The sequence below is a fragment of the Gamsiella multidivaricata genome (assembly GCF_025024155.1).
Source record: "Gamsiella multidivaricata strain RSA 2152 chromosome Unknown BC939scaffold_25, whole genome shotgun sequence".
NCBI classification, from domain to species: Eukaryota; Fungi; Mortierellomycota; class Mortierellomycetes; order Mortierellales; family Mortierellaceae; genus Gamsiella; species Gamsiella multidivaricata.
In genome coordinates, this window is record NW_026251733.1 from 179087 (window position 1) to 204625 (window position 25539).

The 25539-nt window shown below is 48.7% G+C and overlaps 11 protein-coding genes and 1 non-coding gene across 12 annotated transcripts; 9 read left to right on the forward strand and 3 right to left on the reverse strand.

The window, feature by feature from the left end:
• The first annotated feature begins 121 nt into the window (after positions 1-121).
• On the forward strand, positions 122-1679 carry BC939DRAFT_448493 (uncharacterized protein). Its single transcript, XM_051555235.1, has 3 exons — positions 122-1126; positions 1271-1385; positions 1540-1679. Exons 1-3 carry the CDS (start codon positions 146-148, stop codon positions 1653-1655), a joined length of 1212 nt encoding a protein of 403 aa, XP_051413237.1. The 5' UTR covers positions 122-145; the 3' UTR covers positions 1656-1679.
• BC939DRAFT_448495 (Tim17/Tim22/Tim23/Pmp24 family-domain-containing protein) lies at positions 1680-3132 on the reverse strand. Its single transcript, XM_051555236.1, has 4 exons — positions 2634-3132; positions 2398-2538; positions 2157-2267; positions 1680-2058 (listed from the first exon to the last, which is right to left on the reverse strand). Exons 1-4 carry the CDS (start codon positions 2908-2910, stop codon positions 1973-1975), a joined length of 615 nt encoding a protein of 204 aa, XP_051413238.1. The 5' UTR covers positions 2911-3132; the 3' UTR covers positions 1680-1972.
• Positions 3133-3245: 113 nt separating this feature from the next.
• Positions 3246-4983, forward strand: BC939DRAFT_448497 (Pex12 amino terminal region-domain-containing protein). Its single transcript, XM_051555237.1, has 4 exons — positions 3246-3577; positions 3662-3897; positions 3987-4679; positions 4785-4983. Exons 1-4 carry the CDS (start codon positions 3454-3456, stop codon positions 4854-4856), a joined length of 1125 nt encoding a protein of 374 aa, XP_051413239.1. The 5' UTR covers positions 3246-3453; the 3' UTR covers positions 4857-4983.
• Positions 4984-6476: 1493 nt separating this feature from the next.
• Positions 6477-7717, forward strand: BC939DRAFT_528076 (uncharacterized protein). Its single transcript, XM_051561445.1, has 2 exons — positions 6477-7183; positions 7293-7717. The coding sequence occupies exons 1-2, from the start codon at positions 6683-6685 to the stop codon at positions 7539-7541; spliced, it is 750 nt and encodes a 249-aa protein (XP_051413240.1). The 5' UTR covers positions 6477-6682; the 3' UTR covers positions 7542-7717.
• A 1680-nt stretch (positions 7718-9397) lies between these two features.
• BC939DRAFT_t88 lies at positions 9398-9470 on the forward strand. The gene has a single exon. It is a non-coding gene; the product is annotated as a tRNA-Lys (tRNA).
• Positions 9471-9924: 454 nt separating this feature from the next.
• BC939DRAFT_448505 (uncharacterized protein) lies at positions 9925-12979 on the forward strand. Its single transcript, XM_051555238.1, is given in 3 exon segments — positions 9925-9968; positions 10055-10600; positions 10613-12979. The coding sequence occupies 2 exon segments, from the start codon at positions 10080-10082 to the stop codon at positions 12705-12707; spliced, it is 2616 nt and encodes an 871-aa protein (XP_051413241.1). The 5' UTR covers positions 9925-9968; positions 10055-10079; the 3' UTR covers positions 12708-12979.
• Positions 12980-13279: 300 nt separating this feature from the next.
• Positions 13280-14882, reverse strand: BC939DRAFT_422844 (P-loop containing nucleoside triphosphate hydrolase protein; the record flags this gene model as incomplete). The annotated part of the gene is made up of 4 exons (XM_051553114.1): positions 14859-14882; positions 14632-14675; positions 13750-14545; positions 13280-13692 (listed from the first exon to the last, which is right to left on the reverse strand). Coding segments are annotated over exons 3-4 (1185 nt in total), but the record flags the coding sequence as incomplete, so codon positions are not given.
• A 1239-nt stretch (positions 14883-16121) lies between these two features.
• On the forward strand, positions 16122-17688 carry BC939DRAFT_422848 (stomatin family protein; the record flags this gene model as incomplete). The annotated part of the gene is made up of 5 exons (XM_051553115.1): positions 16122-16227; positions 16342-16449; positions 16547-16721; positions 16852-17193; positions 17294-17688. The coding sequence occupies exons 1-5, from the start codon at positions 16156-16158 to the stop codon at positions 17686-17688; spliced, it is 1092 nt and encodes a 363-aa protein (XP_051413243.1). The 5' UTR covers positions 16122-16155.
• A 72-nt stretch (positions 17689-17760) lies between these two features.
• BC939DRAFT_448511 (uncharacterized protein) lies at positions 17761-18666 on the reverse strand. Its single transcript, XM_051555239.1, has 4 exons — positions 18570-18666; positions 18340-18483; positions 18163-18208; positions 17761-18048 (listed from the first exon to the last, which is right to left on the reverse strand). Exons 1-4 carry the CDS (start codon positions 18596-18598, stop codon positions 17908-17910), a joined length of 360 nt encoding a protein of 119 aa, XP_051413244.1. The 5' UTR covers positions 18599-18666; the 3' UTR covers positions 17761-17907.
• Positions 18667-18927: 261 nt separating this feature from the next.
• BC939DRAFT_448517 (TLC domain-containing protein) lies at positions 18928-20297 on the forward strand. Its single transcript, XM_051555240.1, has one exon. It carries the CDS (start codon positions 19379-19381, stop codon positions 20174-20176), a length of 798 nt encoding a protein of 265 aa, XP_051413245.1. The 5' UTR covers positions 18928-19378; the 3' UTR covers positions 20177-20297.
• An 80-nt stretch (positions 20298-20377) lies between these two features.
• BC939DRAFT_448519 (carbamoyl-phosphate synthase L chain, ATP binding domain-containing protein) lies at positions 20378-23519 on the forward strand. The gene is made up of 8 exons (XM_051555241.1): positions 20378-20597; positions 20720-20759; positions 20873-20975; positions 21081-21176; positions 21274-21635; positions 21721-21862; positions 21958-23139; positions 23238-23519. The coding sequence occupies exons 1-8, from the start codon at positions 20489-20491 to the stop codon at positions 23358-23360; spliced, it is 2157 nt and encodes a 718-aa protein (XP_051413246.1). The 5' UTR covers positions 20378-20488; the 3' UTR covers positions 23361-23519.
• A 115-nt stretch (positions 23520-23634) lies between these two features.
• BC939DRAFT_448521 (uncharacterized protein) lies at positions 23635-24876 on the forward strand. The gene is made up of 3 exons (XM_051555242.1): positions 23635-23912; positions 24009-24373; positions 24484-24876. Exons 1-3 carry the CDS (start codon positions 23764-23766, stop codon positions 24816-24818), a joined length of 849 nt encoding a protein of 282 aa, XP_051413247.1. The 5' UTR covers positions 23635-23763; the 3' UTR covers positions 24819-24876.
• The last annotated feature ends 663 nt before the right edge of the window (positions 24877-25539 follow it).

Consider the following 25539-nt stretch of genomic DNA (forward strand, 5'->3'; position numbering starts at 1 on the left):
GACACGCCAGCGCCTCAAAAAAAACCCCATTCTAGTGTAAGGAAAACACCCTGCTTACAATTTACTGAAACAACCAACCAGAGAGAGTCGTCTTCAATAAAGTCCACACTGGTGCGCAGATCTCTTTTTTTTTCCTTCACCACGCATGACCCAATCAATGTCACTCAAGGCGACCGCCAAAGAATTCATCCCGTCATTCATCGCAAAGCAGTCTGTCCCTGCTCCAGTCGGCACTGGAGGAGCATTTATACCTAAACAGCAACCGCAGGAGGCCTCCACCGCCACTACGGCAGCATCGTCTTCGCCGTTGTCTTTATTGAGTAAGAACCAACGAGGAGAGAATAACGCCCATACCAGCACCGCAGTAGCACCAGCACCAGCACCAGTACTAGCAGGGAGCAAGGCACAGAAGCACCAGCAGCAACAGCGTAGGACCCCGAGAGACCATCATAATCAGCAGCAGCAGCAGCGGCAGCAGCAGAAAGAATATCCTTCACACAATGGCGCCGGCGACAGCAGCAACAAACCTTCAAAGCCTCACAAACCTAGTAACGGCAGCGGCACCTCGCAAGGTGGACGTCCTTTGAACAATAATAGTAACAACAACAACACCATTGCCAAACAGCATCCAGTTGACCACCAGCAGAACCACCAACAGAAGCAACAGCATTCAAGGGCAGGAGATGCAGGGAAACAAAAGTCGAATGACCACGGTCATGGCGCTGGCAACGCTGCGCCAGCGGGAGCGGGAGCACCAGGGTCGGGATCTGGAGCTGGATCGGGATCAAGGCCGGCGTCGACGAAACCCCATCCACAACATCGATCTGGATCCTCGACAAAGACCACGGCTGCGCAAGGAAATGGGCTACGTAAGGGATCGGTCGATCATGCAGCGACTGGATCTACAGCAGCCGCAGTCGCAGCGCCTGCAGCCGCAACGACAACAGCGACAACTTCCACAACATCAGGACCGGGTCCAGGATCGGGATCAACACCGTCCAGTATTATCCCAGGCATGGAACCGACAGCATTCATCTGTCTCACCGATGTGATCCACCCTGTACGCCAAATCCTCAAGGACGGTGTATCGACGACTGAACAAGGATCTGATGCCTATCTGGATTGGGTATGTCCCTTTTTGTTAAAAAAAAAAAAAAAGCCATTGCGAATTGAGTGTATGAAACCGAGAAAGATTATTCTTTATGTTTGACTGAGGGTTATTGACGATCTACCCCTTTTGTTTCTGTGGATGATATACGTGCGCAAATAGATTATCAGGTCTCTCAAGAAACATGAAGAGATCACACTTATCGGCATGGAGGCTGCGATCCCAGACATCATTGCCCTTGTCCTTCGCGCAGGAAAACAGGGTATTGGATATCAAGGTATGTACAGCAGATATCCATCACACACCTTTCAAATCTTGCTCGAGTCTGTCGTTTCTTTTGCTTTTTTTTTTTGCCTAGAGTCCTCATATACTCAAAAATCAACCGCCGACGGTTTTATCTGCCCTTTTTTTTTTTTCTTCTTCTTCTGTAGAGATAAGAACGTTTACAACGCAGGACGGTCTTGGAGGGAACAAGAGTTGTCTTCAATTTAGGATGCGCCGAGGACAAGGATACATAGCCCTCGAGAAGCGTCCTCCACGCTCCTAGTTTTTTGTCATTCATAAAAGAACAAAAAATTCCTTATCCTTCATCTGATCGAGCAGAACCGGTTATGATTGTGTATTGTACAAAGTCTATACAGCAAGAACAAAGCGAACCTGCGGCTGAAGTAGTAGTAATATATGGATCGAGATATTCAAAGAAGAGCAAATAGAGCAGGAAAAGAAAATCCAATAATGAAAAAAGAAAAAAAATGCAAAGATTCGAATGCTCTTTTTTTTTTGGAAGATTGCTGATATGATGGGCGGTGGCAAGAAGGAAGAAAGGGACGATGGGTCTTGGAAGGATAATGGATAATGGATAAATTAAAAGATGGCGTCCTTGCCAAATGCCCAGATTCCAGCAATGACAGCACAAACACCTCCTGCTGATCCTGCAGCACGCAAACCAGCTATTTGAAATAAATATAAAAGCAAAGTGTGAGAAAAAAGTGGTGGTTCTCAAAGTATCATGACAGATTTGGCCATAAAGGGTATCGTCGCCTCTCACCTGTCGACTTGAAGAGTGCACCAGTCAAGGCGCCGGCAGCAACCGAGTTCAGAGGATCCTGGTTTCCGCGGGCCTTGCCGATGCCTCCGTTGATTCCGTTGTACATCAAAGCTATGCAAAGGCAATGACAAGAAAAGATCAGCATTGGCACAAGAAAATAAAAAAAAGGCCCACTAATAATGGTTCCCAGCGCCACCCTCAGCTTCTTTTGGTCTTTTTTGATTCAAAAAACGATACTTACCCAAGACACCGGCCGAGTTTCCGATGAAGGGTCCACGACGAGTCATGGAGTTCAGGACGGTGTTGAGACGGATCTTGAAGGCAGGGCTTGGTGAGGACCGAAGACCCTCATAGAAACCATAAGCACCTCCCACACTCAAACCTACAGTTGTTTTCCCACACGGAGTGTTGATATTCGATTAGAACACTCGTACTTGTAAAAACGCAATTGAAACCAAAAAGGGACCTCATACATACCAGTGATATAGGTGAGACCGGTTCCGTAGGTGAGGTCGTCGGACCATCCTCTGCTGGGCAAAAGACCGCCCTGGGTGCCGGGAAGGACACCAGGGTCGTCGTCGAGGTTAAGATAGTCAAGTCCGCCACCGAGGCCGGCCAGAGGGTGGAGACGGGTGGGGTCGTATGTGGTGTTGAGGAAGGAGCTGACAGTATCCTGGGGGTTGAAGTCTTCCTGGTTGGCGTAAATGGGGGCGAAGGACTCCTCCTCCTCAATGTTGGTGGTATGTTGCGACATGATATGAAAGTGTAGGCGTGAGCTGTCGGCTGTTTTACTGGGTTGTCCTGAAATCGACTGATCTGATTCCTGTTGCTGTTTGTTTCTTGTGAGTTGCTACGAGCCTTGCCCTTGCTTTAGTTCACTTGTTTGTCTGTCTAAGTGGCTCTTGGCTTGCTCCACAGAGAGAAGAAAGATGAAGGATGGGGCGGGTAAAGGTGTAAGGAAGACTGAAGAAGAAAGGGAGAGAGAGAAAGAGGAGGACCCTCGGAAGGTGGTGAGTCTTGTTTATCCTGTGACTGTCCTTCCTTCTTTCGATCCACTTTCCTCTTTTGGGGGAACCAAAACCTTCTTCCCCGCGAAAGACGAAAAAGACGGCTCACTTCGGCTACTTTGGCGAGAGGACCAAAACGAACATTACCAGAGACCGAGCCGTGTCTACTCCTTCTCCACCTCCATCCTGTCCCCATCCTCATCCTCCTATTCTCCTCTCATTCTCTCAAATTCCACTCATCGTTACCTAGTGCATCGCTTCCCTTCACCTATACAGCGCCGCATAATACAATGTCGGTAAACTCCGCAGACAGGTCACCACTTGAAGTGGCAGCACCACCTCAGTCCTCAGGAAACACACCACCGCCACCCAGATTCAACCTGTCTCTTCCAAGCGCATCTCAACCAGATATCAGTAAGGAAAACTCAAGAAGTAATTGAAAGACATGGTTCAATATCCATGGATAAAGACCGCTAACGTCTAGTTATCCCTGTTTAGTTCGCGCGAACCAGAAGGATGCCTATTACCAGCAGATATTGAAGGACCAGGTCAAGGATGCTGTCCGGGATATCTTTGGGAGCCGCATTCAGCACATGTACCAGACCGAAGTAGACGTCTTCTCGGATCTGTGCTACTACTCATTGACGACGCTGCTTGGCATGCAGACACTCGGAGAAGAATACTGTGATATCATGCAGATCAAGAGCTCCGCTGGAACATTCCCTTCGCTTCCTGTAAGTTCAAATAGGATATGGACTACGGCAGGATCATCAGGATGCAATCTCTTACCAAAGGCCCACTTTTATGTGTTTTGCTCGGGTAGCGTCGATCGGCTCTTGTATTTTGGCACGTGCTTGTGCCATACCTCTACTCAAAGGGAGCTCAGGAACTGCGAAGGCGCACAAGATCTCAACCACAGCAGCAGCAGCGACATACAGGACACCGACTGGATGCAACCCTTTCCGAGACAGAACCCAAGAAGGAGCCCTCTGCCTCCATGATCAAATTCAAGGCTGCCGTCCACAACTGGTTGCCGACGCTCCAAAACTTTTTCAAAACTCATGGACATTCGGCTCACTTGGCAGTCTTTTACTTTTTCGGCGCCTACTACAGTTTCTCGAAGCGTATCACTGGGATCCGGTATATATTTAACAGGAAACTGTCGCCAGGAGAGGAGAGATCGGGATACGAGGTCTTGGGCGTGTTGATCGTTATTCAGTTGGTCATTCAATTTATTCAGTGGAGGCGACAGATCGCGGCGCAGGCTCAAGAAAAGGCGGCGGTTACTGCTCTAACTGCAGGAAATACGATTGGCGAAAAGGGCGTGGTTGCCCAACAGGACAAGGTGGAGGAGGAAGACGAAGACGAAGACGAAGACGAAGATTTTACGCGGACGACTGCAGAGATCAATGTCCGAAAGTGCACACTCTGCCTAGACCCAAGGACCAATACTACGGCCACGCCGTGCGGCCATCTTTTCTGTTGGACCTGTATTCGAGAATGGTGTCAGAACAAGGCAAGACTCGCATCTCGTTGCTCTTTACCTATTGTCCCTAATACAACATGCAAGGCAACGAAAGTCTAATGCTTTTCTCTACCTTTGTTTTGTTTATTTCAATAGCCAGAGTGTCCACTCTGCCGCCAGCATGTGCAGTTGTCAGCGCTATTGCCGATCTATACCAAGCTGTACTAAAGGAACGCAAAACGGAAAAACGTGCTTTATGGATTTGTCAATAAAGCTTGCAGGGATGCATTTCCTTTTTACCATCCCAGATACGCAAAGCGATTAAAGTTAGAGACCCGCGCATGCCAATGACCCCTGTTCCAATTCCACCACTCAACATCTCAAGACATTCAGGGTCTTCCTTTGCACAGCCTGACCCCTGAAAGTACATGTACCTTGATTGGAATAGGAGCATGCCAGCATTGCAACAGCACAGAAACGGGGCCTGAGCTGCAAAACGCAAGTTCAGCCGGTCCGGTGTATTCACTCGTCATCGTCCAACGTTTGCGTTCGCGTCGTTACTAGTCTATCGTAGAATCCATGCATTCAGACTCCAGGGACCGAACAAACCAATGTCCCTGAACCAGAGCGGTCGTTTTTTTATCGGAGCCCCCCCCCCCCCCCCCGCGTCTCCTCCTCGACCCGCAAGGGTATTCTTTGGCGAGGGAATAGTTGTTGCGGTTATGACCTCTGGTCCATCACACACACTTCACCACCGAATGTCCTCCCGGACAAGTGCCATAGTTCTGATGCACATCATCTGCTTTCAGGCAGATGCAGATCGGGAGCGGGAAATGGCCGAACTGAGGCAGGGCTCCCGTTCCCTTTGATTCTGCAACTTCATTAACCCTAAACGAATGAATCACTTATGTATCCAGCTGGTCTCAAATATCGATCTCCTTAACCTCCTCTCCATCCCCCAGCCCAGTGCATGCAGATTCACGCGCAGCATCTGATAGTCTTCATTACACAAACATCATTTCCTGCCTCGAACGAAAGAAAAACTTTATGCCATCTACTTACTGGACAATGGGGGAAGAAGGACGAAAATTGGATCGGACACTATGATGTTCAGGCCTCGGGGCTGAAGCTAATATAATCGAAATGAGGATCCTGTGGTCAAATTGAGATCAAATAATAATTGATGGCAGCTGGGATGAGGGACACGCCTGTTTTGTGACCCATGTAAACAGATCCTTTCTCCCGTCATGTTCATTCCTTGCAGCATGCAGCTTAAACCGCTCTTCCCATGCCATGCCGAGCATCAATAATTGTTCTTTGGGGTTTGGCTGCTTGAAAAATGGACCGGAGAAGAGATGGCCACCTACATCCATGGCGGCGAAACCGAGGATTCTTAATAAAAACAAAGATCACAATTCATTTCCAAGGCGATTAAACTTCCGTGTATCACCCATGCGAATGACAATTAAAAAAAATTGGAAGAGATGCTCTACGCCCACACCCGCCCGCTCTTCTTCTTTCCTCGTAAATTGGTCGGCGATCAGCTATTCATCCCGCACAAATTGGGTGTTGTCCTTCTTTTCCGTCTGCATGCCCAGCCTGCAAAGGAAACTGTTTGTCTGGCAGACTGGCAGACTATCATTCAACCCGAAACATGCCCCTGTCCCTCTTTTGGCACTGACACAGGCACAGGGACACCTCTTTGAATGTTACTTCACCCATCCAAATTAAACATGGAAAACCAGTGGCAACGGGTCCCTTCACTTCCTCGGGAAGCCTTACCATAGATTCCTTGCGCCTTTATAATAGTCTTTTTTTTTGTCGCCTTCCACATACTTCCTTGATGGCGTATAAATTGCCTCTATTCCCCACTCCCCACTCTTTTCTTTATTCGTCTCTCAACGCTTCTTACCATTTGTTTGCACACTCCCTTCAGCTCACCTTTCTGGAATCTGGCCCTCAATTAAAATCTACATCCTTATTTTGCTCATACTCGCTACTCGTAATTATCGTTCCTTCTCTGGAAACACAAGTTTTACACTCCAGAAAAAAAAATGAAGTCCATCACCCTTGTCAACAGCCTACTGGTCGCTACCACGACTCTACTTTCGTTCCTTGCACCGACCTCGGCCCACATAGCCATGTCCAACCCACCTGGTCAAGGTGGTCCCTGGACTAGCGATCCCCACAACACTGTCCACGCCTGGATCGGTTACGAGGGCAAGAAGTTTCCCTGCGGTGGTTACAAGAAAGGCCCCGTGACGATCTACAAGGCCGGTGAAATCGTCAACGTCCGCTTCTGGACCTTTGGCATGGACTACAAAAAATTCCCGCCACCAGGTGGCCTCAAGCCCGCGCGACATGGTGGTGGGGCCTGCGAATTCTCGCTGTCGTATGACGGAGGCAAGACCTGGAAGGTCATTGGGCAGTACACGAAGACCTGCCCAGATATCTATTACCAGTGGCCAGTACAGATCCCCAAGAATGTTCCTTCGTGTACGGATTCGAACAAGTGTCTCTTTGCCATGTCCTGGACCGCCTATGCCACGAACCAGGTATATTTACAAAAAAAAAAAAAAAAAGACGCGTTGATATTCAAAGCTCAGCGAAAAGAACAACCCTAACGCTTTTACTTTCTTTATCCCCATCCTCTTTTTTATTCAGTTCTATCACCACTGCGCGAACGTTGTCATCCAGGGCGTTCAGAATGGCAAGCTGCCTACCTTGGACATGACCGTTGTGGACGTTTCCCAGCTCCACCAGAAGATGAACACCCATGCCATTGGCGACAAACGCAGCGGCAAGTCCACTGGCCCAGATAAAAAGGAGAAAGCGATGAGTACCAACGGCTACTATGCCTTTGGTGGCCAGGCTGGCGACCACGGCATCGACCTCGGCCTGATTCAGTCTTAAATCATTATCCTCCTCTCTCTTCACGGGTTAAGCTTGTATGATGCTGCAACACAGCAATCAAGAAATACATACAAGCGTACCTAAGAGAAAAACAAAAAAATTGGCCGCATACCTTTTAGATACACACTCCTCTTTTGCCTAACTTCTCTCAACAGCAATAGCCGCCCTTAGCATATAGAATTAATTACTCCTCCCCTCTCACCATCCTTGTAGAATATCGTTTTCAAATAAAATCTCCATTTGTTTTTCCTATTGGCGTTGTCTTGCTCGACCGATACGAAAACGATCGATAACATGCGTTATCGTAATGTCAAATTACGCGTCGAGCATTTAAGCACATGTACAATCCTTCGACCACAACACTTTGTAGCATACCTATGAAAAGAATAACTCACCTATATTTCTACACCGTGTGTTAGAAATTGCATATATAGAATTTTATATTTTTTTAACTTTTTTTTTTTTTATTAACATAAATCCCCATGAGAACATATATAGAACATTTTTTATATGCGTGCATATATAGAACTTTTTTTTTTTTTTTTTTTTTTTTTATAACAACTTGTCTCTCGAGTCAATTGACTCTGCGAATCTATCAGACTAACTAGCAAAGATCTACTATCGCTGTCCTCACCACCAAAGCGGAACCGATCCACAGTCGCCAAAAGACAGGTCACATTCCCCGGGCCTGCCCCTTGGGCCTGCGCAACAATTGCCACACCTCATCAGTGCGTTAAAAGCTGAAAACACCTTGTTACAAGAAGGGTATCTTCCCCATCCCCTCCATAGTTGTCAACCGCCTCCTCCCTTGCAGGCAATCCAGCAGCGTCCGATCCGCTGCGTCTGGGTCAAGCACGGGGCCAGGGCAGCTCCCGTTTACATGGTCAGCGAGTAATGCACCACACGGACATTGGTCATCGTCGCTAATGTATCCATACCCATCACTCCAGTCCCCTCTCGGTCCCTTGTATGGAGTTCGTTTCATCTTGGCTGTGATCTCCCATTCTCGCTCTCGAGCAATGGTGGCCTTGCAGCGTGGTTTCCAGAGCAGCTCCGTAGCTTTCTCCTCAATAAAGCCGACGAACTTGTGAATGACCTGGCGCGCAATCGACGATGGCGAGGTAAATAGACTGCCCCACTCCTTGATAAGGCTGACGGGTGTGATGCCACGGCATAAATCGCTGATGCTCCAGGTCAGATCCGGAGAGCGGTCATAATACTCGTCGCCTTTGAGCATTGATCGGGTCCCGGCAATACAGGATAGACCTCGGATGTGGGTCTCGTTGTTAGGACAAACCCATCGAATGGGTTTCGGTGCAGCAGCGGCGGCTCCAGCGCGGATCCTATCACGCTCTTGCTGCTTCTTGCTGTTCTTGATGTATGCGGTCGTTGCAGCTCGTCCCCACTTATCAATCTGCTGCAGCCCTTCGCGCCAGTTCTCCTTGTGGACATCTCTAGTAGCACTGCACGTCCACAGGTGATGGTTGTCCTCGTCCTGAACATCGCAGACGCAGCAGACACGGTCAGGATATAGACTCGGGTGGCGAGCCTTCATGGCATTCAGGGTAGGCAGCATACCATGCAGCTTCTTAATATGATGTGTCCTCTGGGAGGTATCAGCAGCACTGCTGAAGAACGTGTGCACAGAGCGCTTGTCGTGGACATGGGCAAGGGTGGACCGCCACTCCACGTCGGCAAGATCTGGTATCGCTCTCTTGACACGACGTTGGGTTGTCCAGGCCTGATGACGCCTGATTGTTGCGTGCATATATAGAACGAAATAATGCAAATAAGGAACTTGCACTTATAGAATGAATAGAATAGATATATTAATGTCAAGAAAATTGCTTTCCCAAGCCCGGCTAGCTCAATCGGTAGAGCGTCAGACTCTTAATCTGAAGGCTGTGGGTTCGACCCCCACGTTGGGCGCTTCATCTTTTGCTTTTATCGTTTATGACATTTATTCGCCAACTCCTGCCTGCCATGTGCCAGTTGACGGGGCGATAAACAGACAAGAGAGGGTATGACGAGTCGATCGGGCGGCATATAACTTTTGCATGCAGCCAGGGAAGTAAGGATCGGCAAATAGCAGAGGGGTCGTAGGCTCGACCCAGCCCTCTCTTCCAGTTAAGGAGGTCGGAAATGTAATTTCCTTTTTAGGCCTCCTACTTCAGAGGGGCTGGTAAAAAAGAATGGGTCGCTGGCAGGGTTCGAAAATGGAAGGTTCTTAAGGGTATTTTCAGGCTAAATCATGCAAATACAGGATACAGGGCATACATTCCATAGTCGCAAGGTCGCGCTGGCATGCGCTGGCATGCGCCATGGCCATGCATAACAGCACAATAAAATATTAAAAATATGCTGCTCCTCCCTCACCTCACATCTTTCTTCTCTCAGCGGCTCGCCTCCTTACATTACTTAAAACTGGTATGTTGCTCATCTCTGAAGACATTGCTAAGCAGTCTAAAGATGAATCGCGTAAAGCTCCCAGTGACTTATCAATTCAATCTCAGTCCTCAGTCCTCAAGAGCGAACACTATGGCGTACATTTTTGCAAACAACATTATCGACGAAACTGCAGCTGCTAGCATGTCGCGCGACTACGCCCCAGAGAACGTTCGCCTGGCCAACGTATTTAAGGCTATCCAGGAAAATCACTTCACGCTGCGCTCATTTTTGCTGAAGGCTTTCCGGTCTGGCGACAGTAAGGTTCGATTCTTCGTTGGCATGTTTATCGCCCAAGATGGTCCAGCTGTCCTGATCAACGAATGGGCAGGCAAGGTCGAAAACACGAAGAACGACGAAACTTTCACGGAAGCTGTCACGGATGTTGTCATTGGTCGAGCACGGAAGGATCTCAGAAGAGTCAATAACGGGGGAAGTTTGCAAACGAGCGCCAGGAGTGTTACCCACGCACATGTCGAAGGATTTTCCTTGGATCCTATTGAGGAGGAGCTCAACTCTTCAGCACCCTGCCTCATAAGACTTTTAAGAGGATTGGCGTACAAGGAGAAGAAGCTGCGCAAGAATAAAGCAATGAAGAGTATTGAGAAGAGGGAGAAGAAGAAGATGAAGGGGAAGGAGAAGGAGCAGGAGAAGGAGCAGGAGAAGGAGGAGGAAGAGGAAGAGGAGGGGTGCGACGACTTGCCTTATCACCCGCGGGAGTTAACGACAATTGTATCAACCATCGCCAGCATGCTGGTAGTTCGTCAGAGCCAGCAGTCAAACCGTTTGCAGATGATCTTCGGACTGTATTTCGCGGCCACAAGATGTCCAAAGCGCGTGGTGAATGTACTCGCCTCTATCGGTCTATGTGTTTCGCCTATGACGACCCATAACGCCCTCACACAGTTATCAAACGATATGCTCAGCAGAGTCCGAGAGGCAGTTCGGAACCATCCGTTTTCAATTCTTTACGACAACATCAACATCGCGAATCGAAAATATGATCAGCGGACCTACAATGGCGACACTTTTGAGAACGGCACCACCGCCACCATTGTAATCGGCGAGGATCTCGGCACGCCAACCTCAGCTCAGAGTCTACTGAGACCGCCCCAACTTTCGGATTTTTTACCCGATCAGCAGAACCGTTCGCATATGAAGCTCGTCTATACATTCCACCTCTTTGACGTGCTACAGCGGCATTACAGCACGTACGAGCGCTGTTCGATCCATGTTCCTGAACTCGAGATTCTCCCAACCCGCCAGACGCTAACCTTTCCACTACCTGCGATGAGGCACGATCAATCGACAAATGAAGGCAATCTCGACGTCTTGCAGGATATCACCCAGATCATGCTTAAACTGCCGGAGGACTGGTTCAACAGCAATACAAGGATCATAGTTTCTGGAGATCAACTGACCGTTTCCAGGGTCATATCCCTTCAGGAATTGCGTGCAGCAGACACCACGCCTTTTAATCGACTAGAATGGGCGGTCCCTGTTATGCAATTATTTCACCTCCAGATGCTCTTTTGCAGCACGATTCTTCGCACGCATTACGGACGTATTTCGGAGCCAGGATCACTGGCTTTCTTCATAACTATGCTGGGCCGTAAACGCGTGAACCTAGACTCGCCGAACTATCACGCTGCAGATGAAGTGCTGAGGCATATCTTTGATGCAATGGTGAGACGGGTTTATGAGGTTGAACTTAATGTTCAGAGACCAGATGCCAAGAAGCCGGATGCCGAAAAGCCAGACGCCCAGAAGCCAGAGGTACTGGATGATGAGATACTGGATATCGATATGCTGAATGATGAGGTATTAGACGACAGGATACTGAATACTCAGAAGCTGGAAACGTTCGGGACAAGCTATGAGGCACCGCTTGGGAACGCAGCGCTAGACAAACGCGTCCGCGAAGCTACCGAGGCCATCTGTCACCAGTATCTCACCGATCCGATGGAGAACCCTCGCAAATTCGGCAATGCAAATGCAAACGCGGCCTTATTTCTCAGGGACATGATGGTTTATATGGAACTGGGTGCAGCCATCAAGGTTGGAGACGTCGGGCGGATCCTCGAGGTCATCAAGGTGATCACTGTCATGTTCCAGTCCAAGGAGACGAAAAATTACGCGAACGAACTCATGCGCCTCGCTTACGGTATTCGTCATGCATGGTCACCGCAATGGACAAAGGCAGTCGTGTCATCTTGGTTGATTAATACCAACGGCAAGGCGAGCGGGTGGATTCCGGCGGACTTGTATCAGGAACACAACAATCTGCTGACCAAGACTATACATTCAGGGAAAGGGAGCAACATGTCATGGGAAATGCTAGCCAACCAGATATCAACAAATATCCGCTTATTCTCGAAGATCGCCAAGACGCTTGAGTCAGAGTACGACATAACACACAACAGCTCTTTTCACTCAACACTGTCCGCAGAGCGGGACATTCAATTAATCCAGCAGTCGCTCAAGGACCATGACATTCTCGGCAATGCGCGGCCGGGAGACTGCAGTGTACCGCTTGTGAAAAACCTGGTCAGTGAAGGTCTGGAAAAATTGATAGATGGACGCTTCGAGAAGTTTGTCGAGAAAAGCGTCAATTTAGGTGGCGATGAACAAGACGCTGTTGTTGTTGATGGTCTGAAGAACGAGGACAATCAAGCGGAGGAATATATTAGATCGCTTTTTAATGCCGGATATGTTTTATAAATTAGTTTTTCTTGCTTTTCTTGGGACTAAAGAAATTTGATGCAGTCCTATTCTTGAATAAACTCGGTCGTTTTGATGTAGGCTTTGAAGTCACAGCAGCGGGCGTTTGATGAGACTCATCTGCTTCTCGATCAATTTCTATATTTGCTCCGCTTTGACCGTCAATGAACTGGCCCGCTTCCTGTGGCGGCTGTGCACTTGCCATGTCAATATCCTTGTTCAGTCTGATGAGAATATCGGCTACTTCCTGCCGTTGTAGCTCAACCACAGGTGTCCAAGTGATGATAGAACGAATATCTGCGGGTGTTGTGATTTTTGCGAAATTCTCCCCAAGCACCTGGATCATATTGTCCGTCATTACGCAGCGCGGCTCAAAGGAATCACAGAGTGGTGCCAAATCGCGCACAAATGCCATTGCTCTCCAGTTCCGCAGTGCTTCCTTGGCCAGCTCATTCTGCTCAAACGTGCGCTTGGGGACTCGAGTTTTTGGTATGTAAGCGGTTGTCAAGGTGACAGCGGTGAGCACTTTTGTGAAGGAGATCTGCCCCTGCGGATATGAAGATTTCCGTGTAGGGTGACAAAGATCGCAGCAATTCTCGTTCGGATGATGCACATTGCCATAGACGTCATTGAGGACTTTTCTGCGACATTTTTGAGTGACGATGTACTCCTTGAGATGCTCGTCGGCGTACTTGGTCTCATCGGATGGTGGTGGTACCAATAAAATACCGAGCCCCTGACGTTTCGGATCACGAGCTGCACGACCAAGACGCTGCACAAGGGATGAAATGCTAGTGGGGCACCTGACCTGAACGACACGGTCGACGTCGTTGATATCACATCCCATTCCAGCGGCTTCTGTAGATAGCAACAAGCGAATGTTGCCTTGCCTGAATGCCTCCATGGTCTTCCGCTTGTAGTCCTCGGACATGAGTGCATGATAGAGGGTGATGTCCTTCTTTGTGGCCGAGGATTCCAAAGCTTCCTGAGTGCGCTCCGACCCCAGACAGGAGGCAATCCTGCTATCGTTGACATCGGTCACCAACCCTTGCAAGTACCTCATAGCCGTAACGGTCTCATTCCGGCTTTCAAAATAAACAATGGTCTTTTGGAAGTCCATAAGAAAATCAAGATGCCTCAGCTTGTTGTTTGGCTTGAAGTGTCGCACTTCCAGTCGTATATTAGGGCGATCGTTACCGACATTGATGACAGATGTAGAGCCCTTGAAATGGATCCTGTGTTTGAGATCTGCAAGGGCTTGGGGCGGAAGAGTGGCCGATACAGCAATGAACGCCACGCTGGGAAGCACCCACGTCCGGAGTTCTCCAAGGCGGCCATATAGCTTTCTGAAAGTGGTACCCCAAGAGGTGACACAATGAGCCTCGTCCAGGACAACGGCTTGCAGTCGCATTCGCCATCTCTTGTCGAACCAGAGTTCCTGCACGCGCTTGTTCTCAAAAATGATTTCTGGTGTCATAAAAATAACCCTATACAATCCTGCGGCCACTCCAGAGTCAATCCCGGTGATGTCTCCGCCCATGAGGGCCGTGCTGCGGATGCCCAAGCTTGCAAGTTTCAGCTGCTGTTCTTGTATCAAAGCCCTCAGAGGTGATATTACAACGATGATCCGATCGGTCCAGAGCACCGTCGGTAGAAAATATACAAGGGACTTGCCCCAGCCGCATCCAGCAATCAGAATACAGTCCCGACCGGTACCGATGCATTCGACGACATCCAGCTGCAAGTCTTTAGGGGTGATATGGAAGACATCTTGACACCGCTTGATAGCTTCTTCACGGTTGAACGGTAGGGCCATGTTGATGAGTTGCTGCTGAGGACTGAGATTGAATTGATAAGTCACTGGGAGCTTTACGCGATTCATCTTTAGACTGCTTAGCAATGTCTTCAGAGATGAGCAACATACCAGTTTTAAGTAATGTAAGGAGGCGAGCCGCTGAGAGAAGAAAGATGTGAGGTGAGGGAGGAGCAGCATATTTTTAATATTTTATTGTGCTGTTATGCATGGCCATGGCGCATGCCAGCGCATGCCAGCGCGACCTTGCGACTATGGAATGTATGCCCTGTATCCTGTATTTGCATGATTTAGCCTGAAAATACCCTTAAGAACCTTCCATTTTCGAACCCTGCCAGCGACCCATTCTTTTTTACCAGCCCCTCTGAAGTAGGAGGCCTAAAAAGGAAATTACATTTCCGACCTCCTTAACTGGAAGAGAGGGCTGGGTCGAGCCTAGAGGGGTCGACGAATAATCACACATCTACATATGGTAGGTAGGGGTCGGCAAATAAGCATTTTCGACCGGTCGGCGAATAAATAATTTGATAAATAATAAAGCACAATATTATTCAGGACGAGCAGACCCCTGGTTCAGGAACCACACCGCTTATTAGCTTATTATTTTGCGCTGGGCAGATATCCACCTAGTAATAGATATTAATGAGATGATAACGCGTAAAGGTGTAAAATAGTCAATCCAAGAGGATAACCGTTGCAGCTCACCAGGTCCTCTTCCTCGATTTCTTCGTCATATGCTGCACCTTCATCCCCTTCTGCTCATCGTCTGTCTAGGCATAAACCATGCAGTCGCCCAGAGGGGAAGCAGAGGCAGGCGGAAGCTAATGAAACACACAGGAGGATACCTTAACAGTCGGTTAGTGAAGCCTTGGAAGCTGCTAAATGGCCGATAAGGAGCTTGAGTTTAGTGTTCGTATTGGTGAGGAGAGGCGGCTGGGAGTCCAAGCAGGCACTAGGGAGTTTAGTCGCGTGTGAACAGATCTAATGTTCACGAAGAAAATAACCATGTCGATTCAGGAACAGGTACTACTTTTAAAATCATGCAGATTTTAGAATGTGTGTAAACCACTTCCTTCAAATGCAAGGTTGATTGACAACCAACTGGCCATTGAGGATTTTTTTTTCCTAGAAGTCTGCTGACCCCCTCCTCGTCCTTTATTAGCCCCTCTACACGTAGTGGTCTGATAAGACACGCCTGCGCCTCTGGAGGAGGATCTGTTGTCAATAATAAAGCAACAAGGATAGTGGCCTAAGAAGGAAATTCTGGATTTCTAGGCCGCCTTACAGTTAGAGAGAGAGCCGAGAACGAACCTATTCACACGCCGCAAGGCGTAGTTCTATCGCGGAAATAAAGAGCGTCCTTGAGACGGGACCACGTCTTCTCCAACGTCATGTAGTACTTCTTCTGTCAGAGTTATTCCCGCTTGTTTACCGTCGTAGTATAGGGCAACTTAACTGATCCTAGCCCGAGACGGGTTCACGGCAGAGCTCAGCCCTGTACGATTCACATCGCTCGCAAAATTTCCTTTTTTAACGCGGACATGATGTATAAAAAGCGCGTCGGTGCTTCTCTCGCCTTTCCTTTCATTCCTTCATTCAGTCACCATTTCACCCATAAAAGCACCAGCAGAAAACATGCTTCGCACTACCATAAAACTTCGTCTTCCGACGGCTGCTCCAGCAGCTCTGGTGAGGTCGACGCGTCCCGTAAGTGCTTCAAGCTCTCCTATCTTCCTATCTTCCGAAAGACGCATTGATCGAACAGCTTAATGCTTTATCTGACGCGTCTACGAGTCTAATGTCTATGTCCACACAACACAGAATATCCCACTCGCCACTGCTTTTGTTGCTCAGCGATCCTACGCCAGTAATCACGGCACGAACAGATCAGGTTGGGGAGGGCCACGAAAGTCCTTGCCCATAAACACAGTAAGTCCTACATTGACCTGCTGAGATATCATATTTCTCAGTCCTTCCAGCGATTCGGTATGCTCAACTGCATACGGCCTTATTGATATACATGTAGATCATTAAATTTGTGCCTCAACAAGAGGCGTGGATCGTTGAGCGCATGGGCCGATTCCATACAACTTTAGAACCTGGTCTTCAGTTCCTGATGCCCTTCCTAGATCAAGTCAAGTATGTCAGAAGCCTTAAGGAAGTAGCCATTGAGGTTCCTAGCCAAAGCGCCATCACTCAAGGTATGCATTCAATGCAGTGCAATACAATGCAACGTGAAGCTCCTTACTTTATTGGACGACAAAAGGCGGTACCACTGACGCTAGTTCTCTGTCTTTCAATCTGTCATCTTTTACCGCTGCGCTCTGGTAGACAATGTTACACTGGATTTGGATGGCGTGTTATACTTTCGAGTAGTAGATCCATACAAGGCCTCATACGGGGTCGAAGATGCCGAGTTCTCGGTCTCTCAGCTGGCGCAGACTACTATGCGTGCTGAAATTGGCATGATGACTCTCGATCGTACCCTAGCAGAGCGCGCTCATCTGAATGCCAATATTGTCGAGGCTATTAATACTGCAGCGGCGGACTGGGGCATCCAATGTCTTCGCTATGAGATCCGAGACATCCATCCTCCTACCAAAGTGGTCGAGAGCATGCACCAACAGGTTTCCGCGGAACGAACCAAGCGTGCTCAGATCTTGGATTCTGAAGGTAAAGTCATTTCTTTCAAACGCCAATATAAACAGTAATCATCCTTGCCACTACATGGGAGTTTTAAACGATATCCATAATTCCTCTTCAACTGCGACAGGTTCACGCCAGGCTGCTATCAATGTAGCTGAGGGCCTCAAGCAGTCGACCATCCTTCAGTCCGAGGCCGATAAGGCGGAACAAATCAACAGAGCCACTGGTGAAGCTGAGGCTATTCTGCTACGTGCCCAGGCCAATGCTGAGGGGATTCGTCGCATCGCAGAGGCGATATCAAAGACTCCCGGCGGACATCATGCTGTCTCGTTAACGGTCGCTGACAAGTACGTCGACGCCTTTGCCCAGCTCGCCAAGGAGACCAATACGCTTATCTTGCCAGCGAACGCCAGCGATGCTGCGAGTATGGTTGCACAGGCATTGACCGTCTACGACAATATCACAAAGAAGCGCAACATTGCCCCGGATCAGATTATGCCTTCTTCCGGAAAATCCGCTTAGAAAAGTATCCGACTGTATCTAATAAACGACACGCGCAGATTGTGTTGACAAGTATCATTGCGTCCTGCATGGCTCGAGAAAGATCAATTTATTTCCTGTATTTTTTTCCTGAAAAACAGCGCTTTATTCCAGCTATAGTCGATATTAAATCCGATCTGTGACTGAAACAATTCCTGGCAAGAAAAGAAAAATGAGGCGGACCAGGAGCGACAAAGTCATCTAAGAGAACCAGCGATGTCCACAGGCCTTGTTGCAGCAGATGTAATACAATGTCATCTTCATTTCAGCGCCGTTTCCTTGTGCCTGGAAGAAGACCGCCTCTTCGTGTCCACACTTTGCACATCTCATCCTAGTCCGTGGCTAGTTGATATTGCGATATTGAATGACGAGGCGCAAAGCGCGCGTAAGCAATGATGTGGTTCCTAGGAGTAGAAAGAATCCACAAATACGGATAGTCGATCCAGTATGACATACCAAAGTGGGATCTGTGCTCAAGTCTTGTACGAGAAGCGTTTGCTCTCTAGAAGATTGTGCCGAGAGATAGAAAGAAAGCATTGTTGAGTGATCCCTGTTGCCTGATTCTCTCCTTCCTGATTGACGCCTTCCACAACAATATCTTTTGTCAGACAGTGCCGGCACTAAAAGACATACGCTGGTGCGTGCAAGATCTCGTTCCTGTATACGCAGTTGTTGTCGGCCTTCTCCTGGTAATCACAATTCCTGCAGGCAAACATCAAGCTCCTGCTGCGAACATCTGGATTGGATCTGTCCTCTCTAGGATACAACAGATTGTTGCTGCAAACCATTGGTAGTTCGACATGGGTGTTAGATCAAGTTCAAGGATGCCATGCAGCAGGCAAGCTGTTCGAGATACATCGTACCACTCGGAGCAGTAGAGGAAGGATGGCATAAGTATGGTCGACTTTATTGTTCTTTTCGGTTGCGGGCAGTTGCGATGGTGTGGTGATGCGAATCGGTTCTCGCATAGAGGTACAAGATCATTTTTCTTTATCCTTGCGTTCAGGTGCTACGTCACTCTATTGGCCTGGCGCCAGATCGGCGGTGCAACGTTCTGCCGAACATGCCTGCAGCCATTGGTAGGCCACAAAAACAATTGCTTCCAGGACAAATCAGCCCGCGGCGTGCTTTCTTTTTTATCATATTATCATCGTTGTTCGTATGCGTCTTTTCTGAAAGTAAGGCCAGGCCTTTTTTCATTTGGCAGCGCAAGTCGAGGGGGTGGACAGGTGCTCTGAAAATTGACGTCCCAGCCGTATTCCCGTTCTCTCTCTCCCCCTCTTCCGGTCCGCAGCAGCCGGGAGCGCTTGGACTAACCCCAGAGCATCAGTTGTACTCTTCACAAACGCGCGTATTTTTCCGTGGCCACCGCGGCTGCTTTTCTAAGACAAGGGGCAGGACATCTCCCATTTCATATTTGTCATCGCTATTGGCTGCCATTAAGGTTCGTCCCTTCCAGCTCCACCGCACTCTACCCTCCTGAGGTCATCTCTCACTTCATCATCTTTCTCTTTCTACACCATCCCCAGCAAGCACCAGAGCCAGCGACGGTCGAACGACGACCAATACTACTAACCATTAACAGCAACGAACGAAACTAGAGCGAAAGCTACCCTTGCAGCTATATCAAGTGTCAAATCCAAGGTCGAATCGCCAAGAAGGATTTTGCAGCATGGACATCCTCAGTTCTCCCCACATCCCACCATCACTCATCGGAGCCCTTACACTCTACCCGCTTTTGTTCACTACTCTCGACAAGCTGCCATGGACCAAGCGGGTCCTACCACTTAAGGCTGATACCCAGAAGCACTACCACCTCTGCAACAAGATCGTGGCCTCTGTTCACTCGACAATCATGACCATCACCGGTACATATCTCCTCCTGACCGTCGACTGGTCCAAGAACGACATGTCGACCTACATGACCGCGCTTACACCCTTCCTCGTCGGACTCGAGCTGGGCTACTTGACCCAGGATACTGCCTTTGAGTTTTATCAGCGTGCTCGGTTCGGTGTCGGCAGCAACCTGATCCTTTTCCATCATGTCGCCGTCATCCTCGGATCCGCCTACTATCTCTACGCTCTTACTCTCAACAATCCAGGACCGTATTTTATTGGCATGCTTTCTCTCATGAATATGAGTACGCCGATCCTACACTTCCGCTGGGTTCTTCAAAGTCGAGGCCGCACATTCACCAACTCAAGGTTGAAGCGATTTATTGATACGGCTCTGATGGTGACCTACTTTTGGTGCAGAATTTTCGGCAATTGGTGGATGGGTGTCGCCATTGGTGCCAAGCTGGGCGTGTCCTGGTACCAGGCACCACTCTACATCGGCAAGAAGTATACGATCACGACAACTATCATGTTCCTAATGAATGTGGCATGGTGGCTCATTCTTGCCAAGCAATGGGTCAAATCCGTCAAGGGCTTTTACTTCACGAAAAAAGTTGCCAAGAAATCAGAGTAAATCTATTTGGCCTTATCATTATAGAACTCTCTACTCGCTAATAATCGTTTGGTTCGTCCTTTACGTAAACGTCATTGTTTTTGCACAATAAACTGTTCAGGTAGTAAACTTGGATTCCGCCGTTTTTTTTTTACTATTGACGCCTGATTCCCCCCAGACGCGGCCCGCAGCGATTCGGTCTAGGCGGGTCACGTGTAACTCCAGCATGCGTGGGAAAAATGGGGGGAGAATAAAAAACTTTCCCCACTCCTTACCCCACTCTTCCTTCTACGCACTCTCCACCCCTCTCATCAACACCATCCATTGCACATCATGTCTTCCTTCATGCTGTCTGCCAATAGGGCAGCCCTCCGCATGCGCTGGGGAACCTCCATCAACCCCGTCTCAATGAAGCCCTTCCGTTGGTACACGACTGAGATTGGTACCTGACCCCTCTTTTTGAATTCCGGAATAGAATGGGATCGTAGTAGAGACCAAGCTAAAGATGGCAAACCCCTCATACTAACTATGGATTGCAAACCTCCACGTTACATCACAATGTAGAGCGCAAACCCCTGTTCGACAAGATTCTCATTGCTAATCGGTAAGTGGTGGATGACACTGATCTCGAGAATTTTAGGGCCACTGTTCTATTGTGCTCTAAATATCTCCGCTAACAATCCTATGTCTTGACCCTGGATAAACGCAACCGAACAGTGGTGAAATCGCCTGCAGAATCATGAGGACCGCCAAGAAGCTCGGAATCAAGACTGTGGCCGTCTTCAGTGACGCCGACAGGAACGCCCTTCATGTCAAGATGGTAATAAAATGTTTTCTTCTGTTTGACCCTGATCTCGACCGATTAACGGTTATTGACACCGTCTTGTGGATCGATCGATCATATTCTCTACCTCTCTGTTCTTAGGCTGATGAGGCCTATAACATTGGACCAGCTGCATCTGCTGAGAGTTACTTGAAGGTCGACAAGATCATTGAGGTCGCCAAAAAGAGCGGAGCTCAGGTAAAAAAGCTTTTTTTTTTTTTTTTTGCACGCCTTGCTTTATTAGGCACACGAGCCGCGAACTCTTTTTTTCTCACGCTCTCCAAAATTTATGTAGGCCATTCATCCAGGATACGGTTTCTTGTCCGAGAACGCAGGGTTTGCGGACCGCCTGGCCAAGGAGAACATTACTTTCATCGGACCCCCTGGCAGCGCCATGACAGCGATGGGATCCAAGAGTGAATCCAAATTCATTATGGAGGCCGCCAAGGTTCCTGTCGTTCCCGGCTACCACGGTGAGAACCAGGACAATGCTTTCTTGAAGGTTCAGGCCGATAAGATTGGATACCCTGTGTTGATCAAGGCCGTCAAGGGTGGTGGAGGAAAGGGAATGCGTATTGTTGAGACCCCCGAGGAATTCGACATCATGTTGGAAAGCTCCAGACGCGAAGCCATGAAGTCCTTCAGCGATGACAAGGTGTAAGTGGAGTATCGTACATGTGCTTATGTCTAACAGTTGTGAGCTCGGTTCGCTAATTAATTGATTTCCGGTCCGACTTAATAGTCTGGTTGAGAAGTACCTTGTCACTCCTCGTCACGTCGAAGTCCAGGTCTTTGCCGATACTCTCGGAAACGCTGTCTACCTCTTCGAGCGCGACTGCAGTGTCCAGCGAAGACATCAAAAGATTCTGGAGGAGGCCCCCGCTGTAGGTGGATTGATTATTGTTTTTTAAGGGCTCTAGATTAATACGACTATGATCACTTTGTACTGACCTACCGTACCATTCATCCCAATCATTAGCCCGGACTTTCGGAAGAGCTCAGACGCGATCTGGGAGAGAAGGCTGTTGCCGCTGCCAAGGCCGTAAACTATGTCGGAGCCGGAACAGTTGAATTTATTATGGATAACACAGATCAAAAGTTCTACTTTATGGAGATGAACACCCGTCTTCAGGTTGAGCATCCCATCACAGAGATGATCACGAACACAGATCTTGTGCAGTGGCAGCTTGAGGTCGCAGCCGGTAACAGACTGCCCAAATTGCAGAACGAATTGAAGAAGGATGGCTGGGCATTTGAGGCGCGTATCTATGCTGAGAACCCCAACAACAACTTCTTGCCTGATGTCGGTCCCCTGCTTCATGTTCAAACTCCTGAGCCCTCAGACAGCGTTCGTCTGGAGACCGGATTTGTTCAAGGAGACGAGATCTCGGTGCACTACGACCCCATGATTGCCAAGTTGGTTGTTCACGGTGAGAGCAGAACTGCTGCCCTCCGCATCTTGCGCAAGGCCCTCAGTGAGTATGAGGTTGTTGGATTGAACACAAATATCGAGTTCTTGAAGACTCTCGCCGCGCACCCTGCTTTCATTGCTGGGGAAGTCGAGACTGGATTCATCAAGAAGTACGAGAGCGATATGTTCAAGCCAGCTCCTCCTCTGGATCCCGCCACCGTTGCCCAGGCCTCGTTGACTATGATTCTTCGCGACTTGGAGGCTTCCCAGCAGGCCGCCGAGGCTGCCGAGGATGCATCGTCGCCCTTCACCCTCAACTCTGGATTGCGCTTGAACCAGCTCAGCGAGCAGACTCTTGCCTTCAAACTCGAGGACCAGGATGTGAAGGTCGGGGTTGAGTTCAATAGAGATGGAACATACAACGTTCGCGTTCAGACCCCTAACAAGACTACGGTCTTCTCCAAAGTCATGGCCAAGTTGGCTGGCGAGAGCAGCGTTCTTGCCGAGATTGAGAATCGCCTGTACAAGACGAGTGTTGTCCAGGAGGGGGATCAAGTCCATGTCTTTGCAGAGGAGGGCAAGGTCACATTGGATATTCCCCAGCCAAAGTTCTTGACTGTCGGAAAGGAGGAGAAAGCAGGAAGTTTGCGCACACCCATGCCCTGCAAAATCTCTCAGGTTATGTGCAAACCTGGAGATAAGGTCGTCAAGGGACAGAACTTGGTCATTTTGGAAGCCATGAAGATGGAGGTAAGGCGACTTGTTTCGTGCATGCCCACGTTTTTTTATTTATTTTATTTTGGAATCAAAGCTCTAACAATTGTTCTCTCTGAATTGGTCAATTCTAGCATATTATCAAGTCCCCCGTCGACGGAGTGGTCTCTGATGTGTTCTTCAGTGTTGGCGAGATGGTTGGGGAGAACAAATCGCTCATCGCATTCGAAGAAGCTGAAGGTGCCAAGGAGGCATAAAGTAACGAGCAGGAGGTTGATATTAGAGCGGAAAGTGTGTATCATCTAGAGGGTACCCTCATCCACGGGTCCAAATAAAAAAAAAATATTTATCGTATTTGTTTGCCGTATCCTTGAAGGAACTTTGTCCGGTATCCCAAAACCATGTGTGCACGAAACTCTAAGCATTCAACGAGGTCCGTTGCATTGACGTTAGTTCATTGTATGTGGGAGGATCCCAAAACCAAACAGCATTGGAGTGTCCGGCGTGGATCAAGACAAATCGAGGGAGCTCCATGATACCACGATATTTTTGGAGTTTGCACCGCCCGTTTTCATTCCCTTAAAAGAGAGGAGGCGTAGAGATATTCCTTTCAACTCGTTACTGCTCCTCTTTCTTATCCGTAAACTTCTCTTAGCAAAAATGATGCCGCCAAATACGATTACTATGCGTAGGAGCAAATGTACTCTTCTTCTACTTGCCCTGCTCGTGGCAGCGAGTATGCAAGGCGCATATGCCCACATGTCTATGATTTACCCGCTCGCCAGAGGACTTCCCATTAATCCCTACACGTAAGGGTCATCGATTTGGTCGTTTGCGCAAGGTTTACTCTTCCACTGCTTGTGCAAATCGCTAATAATGGGCACTTTTTGTCAATGTGTCCACAGTACAGCTCCTGATTACAACTGCCGCGATGCACCGCTGTACGACGGCTGCGGAGGCGGTACCGGCAAGACGTTCCCCTGCGGCGGCTATCCGCCTGACAAACAAGTCGTCCAAAGCTTTGAAGCTGGTCAGATGATCAATGTAACCTTTGGCAACGCCGCGTATGGCTCTCCAGGAGAACCAGCCCTCACGCCGACATCAGACCAAGCGCGACATTCAGGTGGACTGTGTGAGTTCAGCTTGAGTTATGATCAGGGTGGGACGTTTGGTGTCTTTGCACGGTACCATGTCTCCTGCCCCGACATGTTTTATAACTGGACTATCAAGTTACCTGATAATCTGCCTGCCTGTGATAACTGTATCCTTGGTAAGTTATCGACAAGAAGAAAAATAGGAGAAGCATCGAATGAGGTTCATAATGTGCTAACTGACACTACAACACTCCACGCTCACGCTTGTTGTCATTATGTCTCCCAGGGTGGAGCTGGATTGGTGCGGTTGGAGCGCGCCCAGAATATTACATGGGCTGTGCGGATATCAAGATTGTGAGCACTCTTAATGGTTCGCTGCCTCCCGAGCTCGCCAGCACGCCACTTCGAATGGCCAACATGCCTGGGTATCCTTATTACTTTGCTCCTGGAGATAAGTTTGGGAATTTGAGGGGCAATGGGCCCAATTCTTCGGAGCTGGCCGCCAATATGAGGGGCGCAACCGGTGGACCGGACACTCATCCATTCCCACCCGGTGGACCGGACCCTCAGCCAATGCTTACCAAGAGAAAGAAAGGCAAAGGCACGCGCAGAATGCTGTAGGGATAGCTTTTTTTTTCTGCAAAGCCACTTTTCCCACTTTAAATTCAGATCGAGACCAATGTTTACATTTTTTCTCCTATTTTTTTTCTTTGATCGAGATCACACCGCAGAATCGCACAATGAAGCATCACAGTTCTACGACAAGGCTGGAGGCTTCAACCTCCAGACCTCGCACGAAACATAATTGAAATGCTTTAGGGAAAGTCCCCGGACCTCACGGCAGAAAGTGCCGCCAATAACATACTGGCTTTTCTGAGATTCCGCAAGAGACGATCGTTTCGTTCTGGGCCAAGACTCTTTTCTTTTCCTTTGGAGAAGAAGAGAGAACGCTCCTCAACGGTTTGATCTTGCGGCTCAGTGTTTGTCATGGTTACAGTTATGCGATTGCGGTTGTCCTCTTCTTATGGAGAGGATGATCGTAACTCAACGGGGCTCACTCGCGGACGTGATCTCGATCTCGAAGAAAAAACACTTTTTTTTTTTATTATATTACTATTAAAGTCAATGGGTCTGAATGGAAGAATGTGGGGACGGTGGTGTTGTGGTGTTGTGACTCATGGAGACGAGAGGCGAGGTTAACAACGAAGAGTGTAAGAGTGTGGTGGGGCTACTGCCAACAGACGAGTGCCGTTCTACATTCTACATGGGCGGTAGTGCTTCTTTCATTTGGTGCAACCTTAGGCATGTGCATTTTGCGTTCCGTACTTGACATTGATGTTTT

Bases quoted from the DNA above. Each gene is read 5' to 3' on its own strand.
- BC939DRAFT_448521 (XM_051555242.1), top strand. From the start codon at position 23,764: ATGATGCCGCCAAATACGATTACTATGCGTAGGAGCAAATGTACTCTT. The intron at 23,913-24,008 runs GTAAGGGTCATC...ATGTGTCCACAG, and splicing joins CTTCCCATTAATCCCTACAC to TACAGCTCCTGATTACAACT. The intron at 24,374-24,483 runs GTAAGTTATCGA...TATGTCTCCCAG, and splicing joins CTGTGATAACTGTATCCTTG to GGTGGAGCTGGATTGGTGCG.
- BC939DRAFT_448493 (XM_051555235.1), top strand. From the start codon at position 146: ATGACCCAATCAATGTCACTCAAGGCGACCGCCAAAGAATTCATCCCG. The intron at 1,127-1,270 runs GTATGTCCCTTT...GTGCGCAAATAG, and splicing joins CTGATGCCTATCTGGATTGG to ATTATCAGGTCTCTCAAGAA. The intron at 1,386-1,539 runs GTATGTACAGCA...CTTCTTCTGTAG, and splicing joins ACAGGGTATTGGATATCAAG to AGATAAGAACGTTTACAACG.
- BC939DRAFT_528076 (XM_051561445.1), top strand. From the start codon at position 6,683: ATGAAGTCCATCACCCTTGTCAACAGCCTACTGGTCGCTACCACGACT. The intron at 7,184-7,292 runs GTATATTTACAA...TTTTTTATTCAG, and splicing joins CCGCCTATGCCACGAACCAG to TTCTATCACCACTGCGCGAA.
- BC939DRAFT_448517 (XM_051555240.1), top strand. From the start codon at position 19,379: ATGGACATCCTCAGTTCTCCCCACATCCCACCATCACTCATCGGAGCC.
- BC939DRAFT_448497 (XM_051555237.1), top strand. From the start codon at position 3,454: ATGTCGGTAAACTCCGCAGACAGGTCACCACTTGAAGTGGCAGCACCA. The intron at 3,898-3,986 runs GTAAGTTCAAAT...TTGCTCGGGTAG, and splicing joins GAACATTCCCTTCGCTTCCT to CGTCGATCGGCTCTTGTATT. The intron at 4,680-4,784 runs GCAAGACTCGCA...TTATTTCAATAG, and splicing joins GAGAATGGTGTCAGAACAAG to CCAGAGTGTCCACTCTGCCG.
- BC939DRAFT_448495 (XM_051555236.1), bottom strand. From the start codon at position 2,910: ATGTCGCAACATACCACCAACATTGAGGAGGAGGAGTCCTTCGCCCCC. The intron at 2,539-2,633 runs GTATGTATGAGG...AAACAACTGTAG, and splicing joins CGGTCTCACCTATATCACTG to GTTTGAGTGTGGGAGGTGCT. The intron at 2,059-2,156 runs GTGAGAGGCGAC...TATTTCAAATAG, and splicing joins TGCACTCTTCAAGTCGACAG to CTGGTTTGCGTGCTGCAGGA.
- BC939DRAFT_448505 (XM_051555238.1), top strand. From the start codon at position 10,080: ATGGCGTACATTTTTGCAAACAACATTATCGACGAAACTGCAGCTGCT.
- BC939DRAFT_448511 (XM_051555239.1), bottom strand. From the start codon at position 18,598: ATGCCATCCTTCCTCTACTGCTCCGAGTG. The intron at 18,484-18,569 runs GTACGATGTATC...AATGGTTTGCAG, and splicing joins TTCCTCTACTGCTCCGAGTG to CAACAATCTGTTGTATCCTA. The intron at 18,049-18,162 runs GTATGTCATACT...AATATCAACTAG, and splicing joins TGAGCACAGATCCCACTTTG to CCACGGACTAGGATGAGATG.
- BC939DRAFT_448519 (XM_051555241.1), top strand. From the start codon at position 20,489: ATGTCTTCCTTCATGCTGTCTGCCAATAGGGCAGCCCTCCGCATGCGC. The intron at 21,177-21,273 runs GTAAAAAAGCTT...AAATTTATGTAG, and splicing joins CCAAAAAGAGCGGAGCTCAG to GCCATTCATCCAGGATACGG. The intron at 23,140-23,237 runs GTAAGGCGACTT...GGTCAATTCTAG, and splicing joins TGGAAGCCATGAAGATGGAG to CATATTATCAAGTCCCCCGT.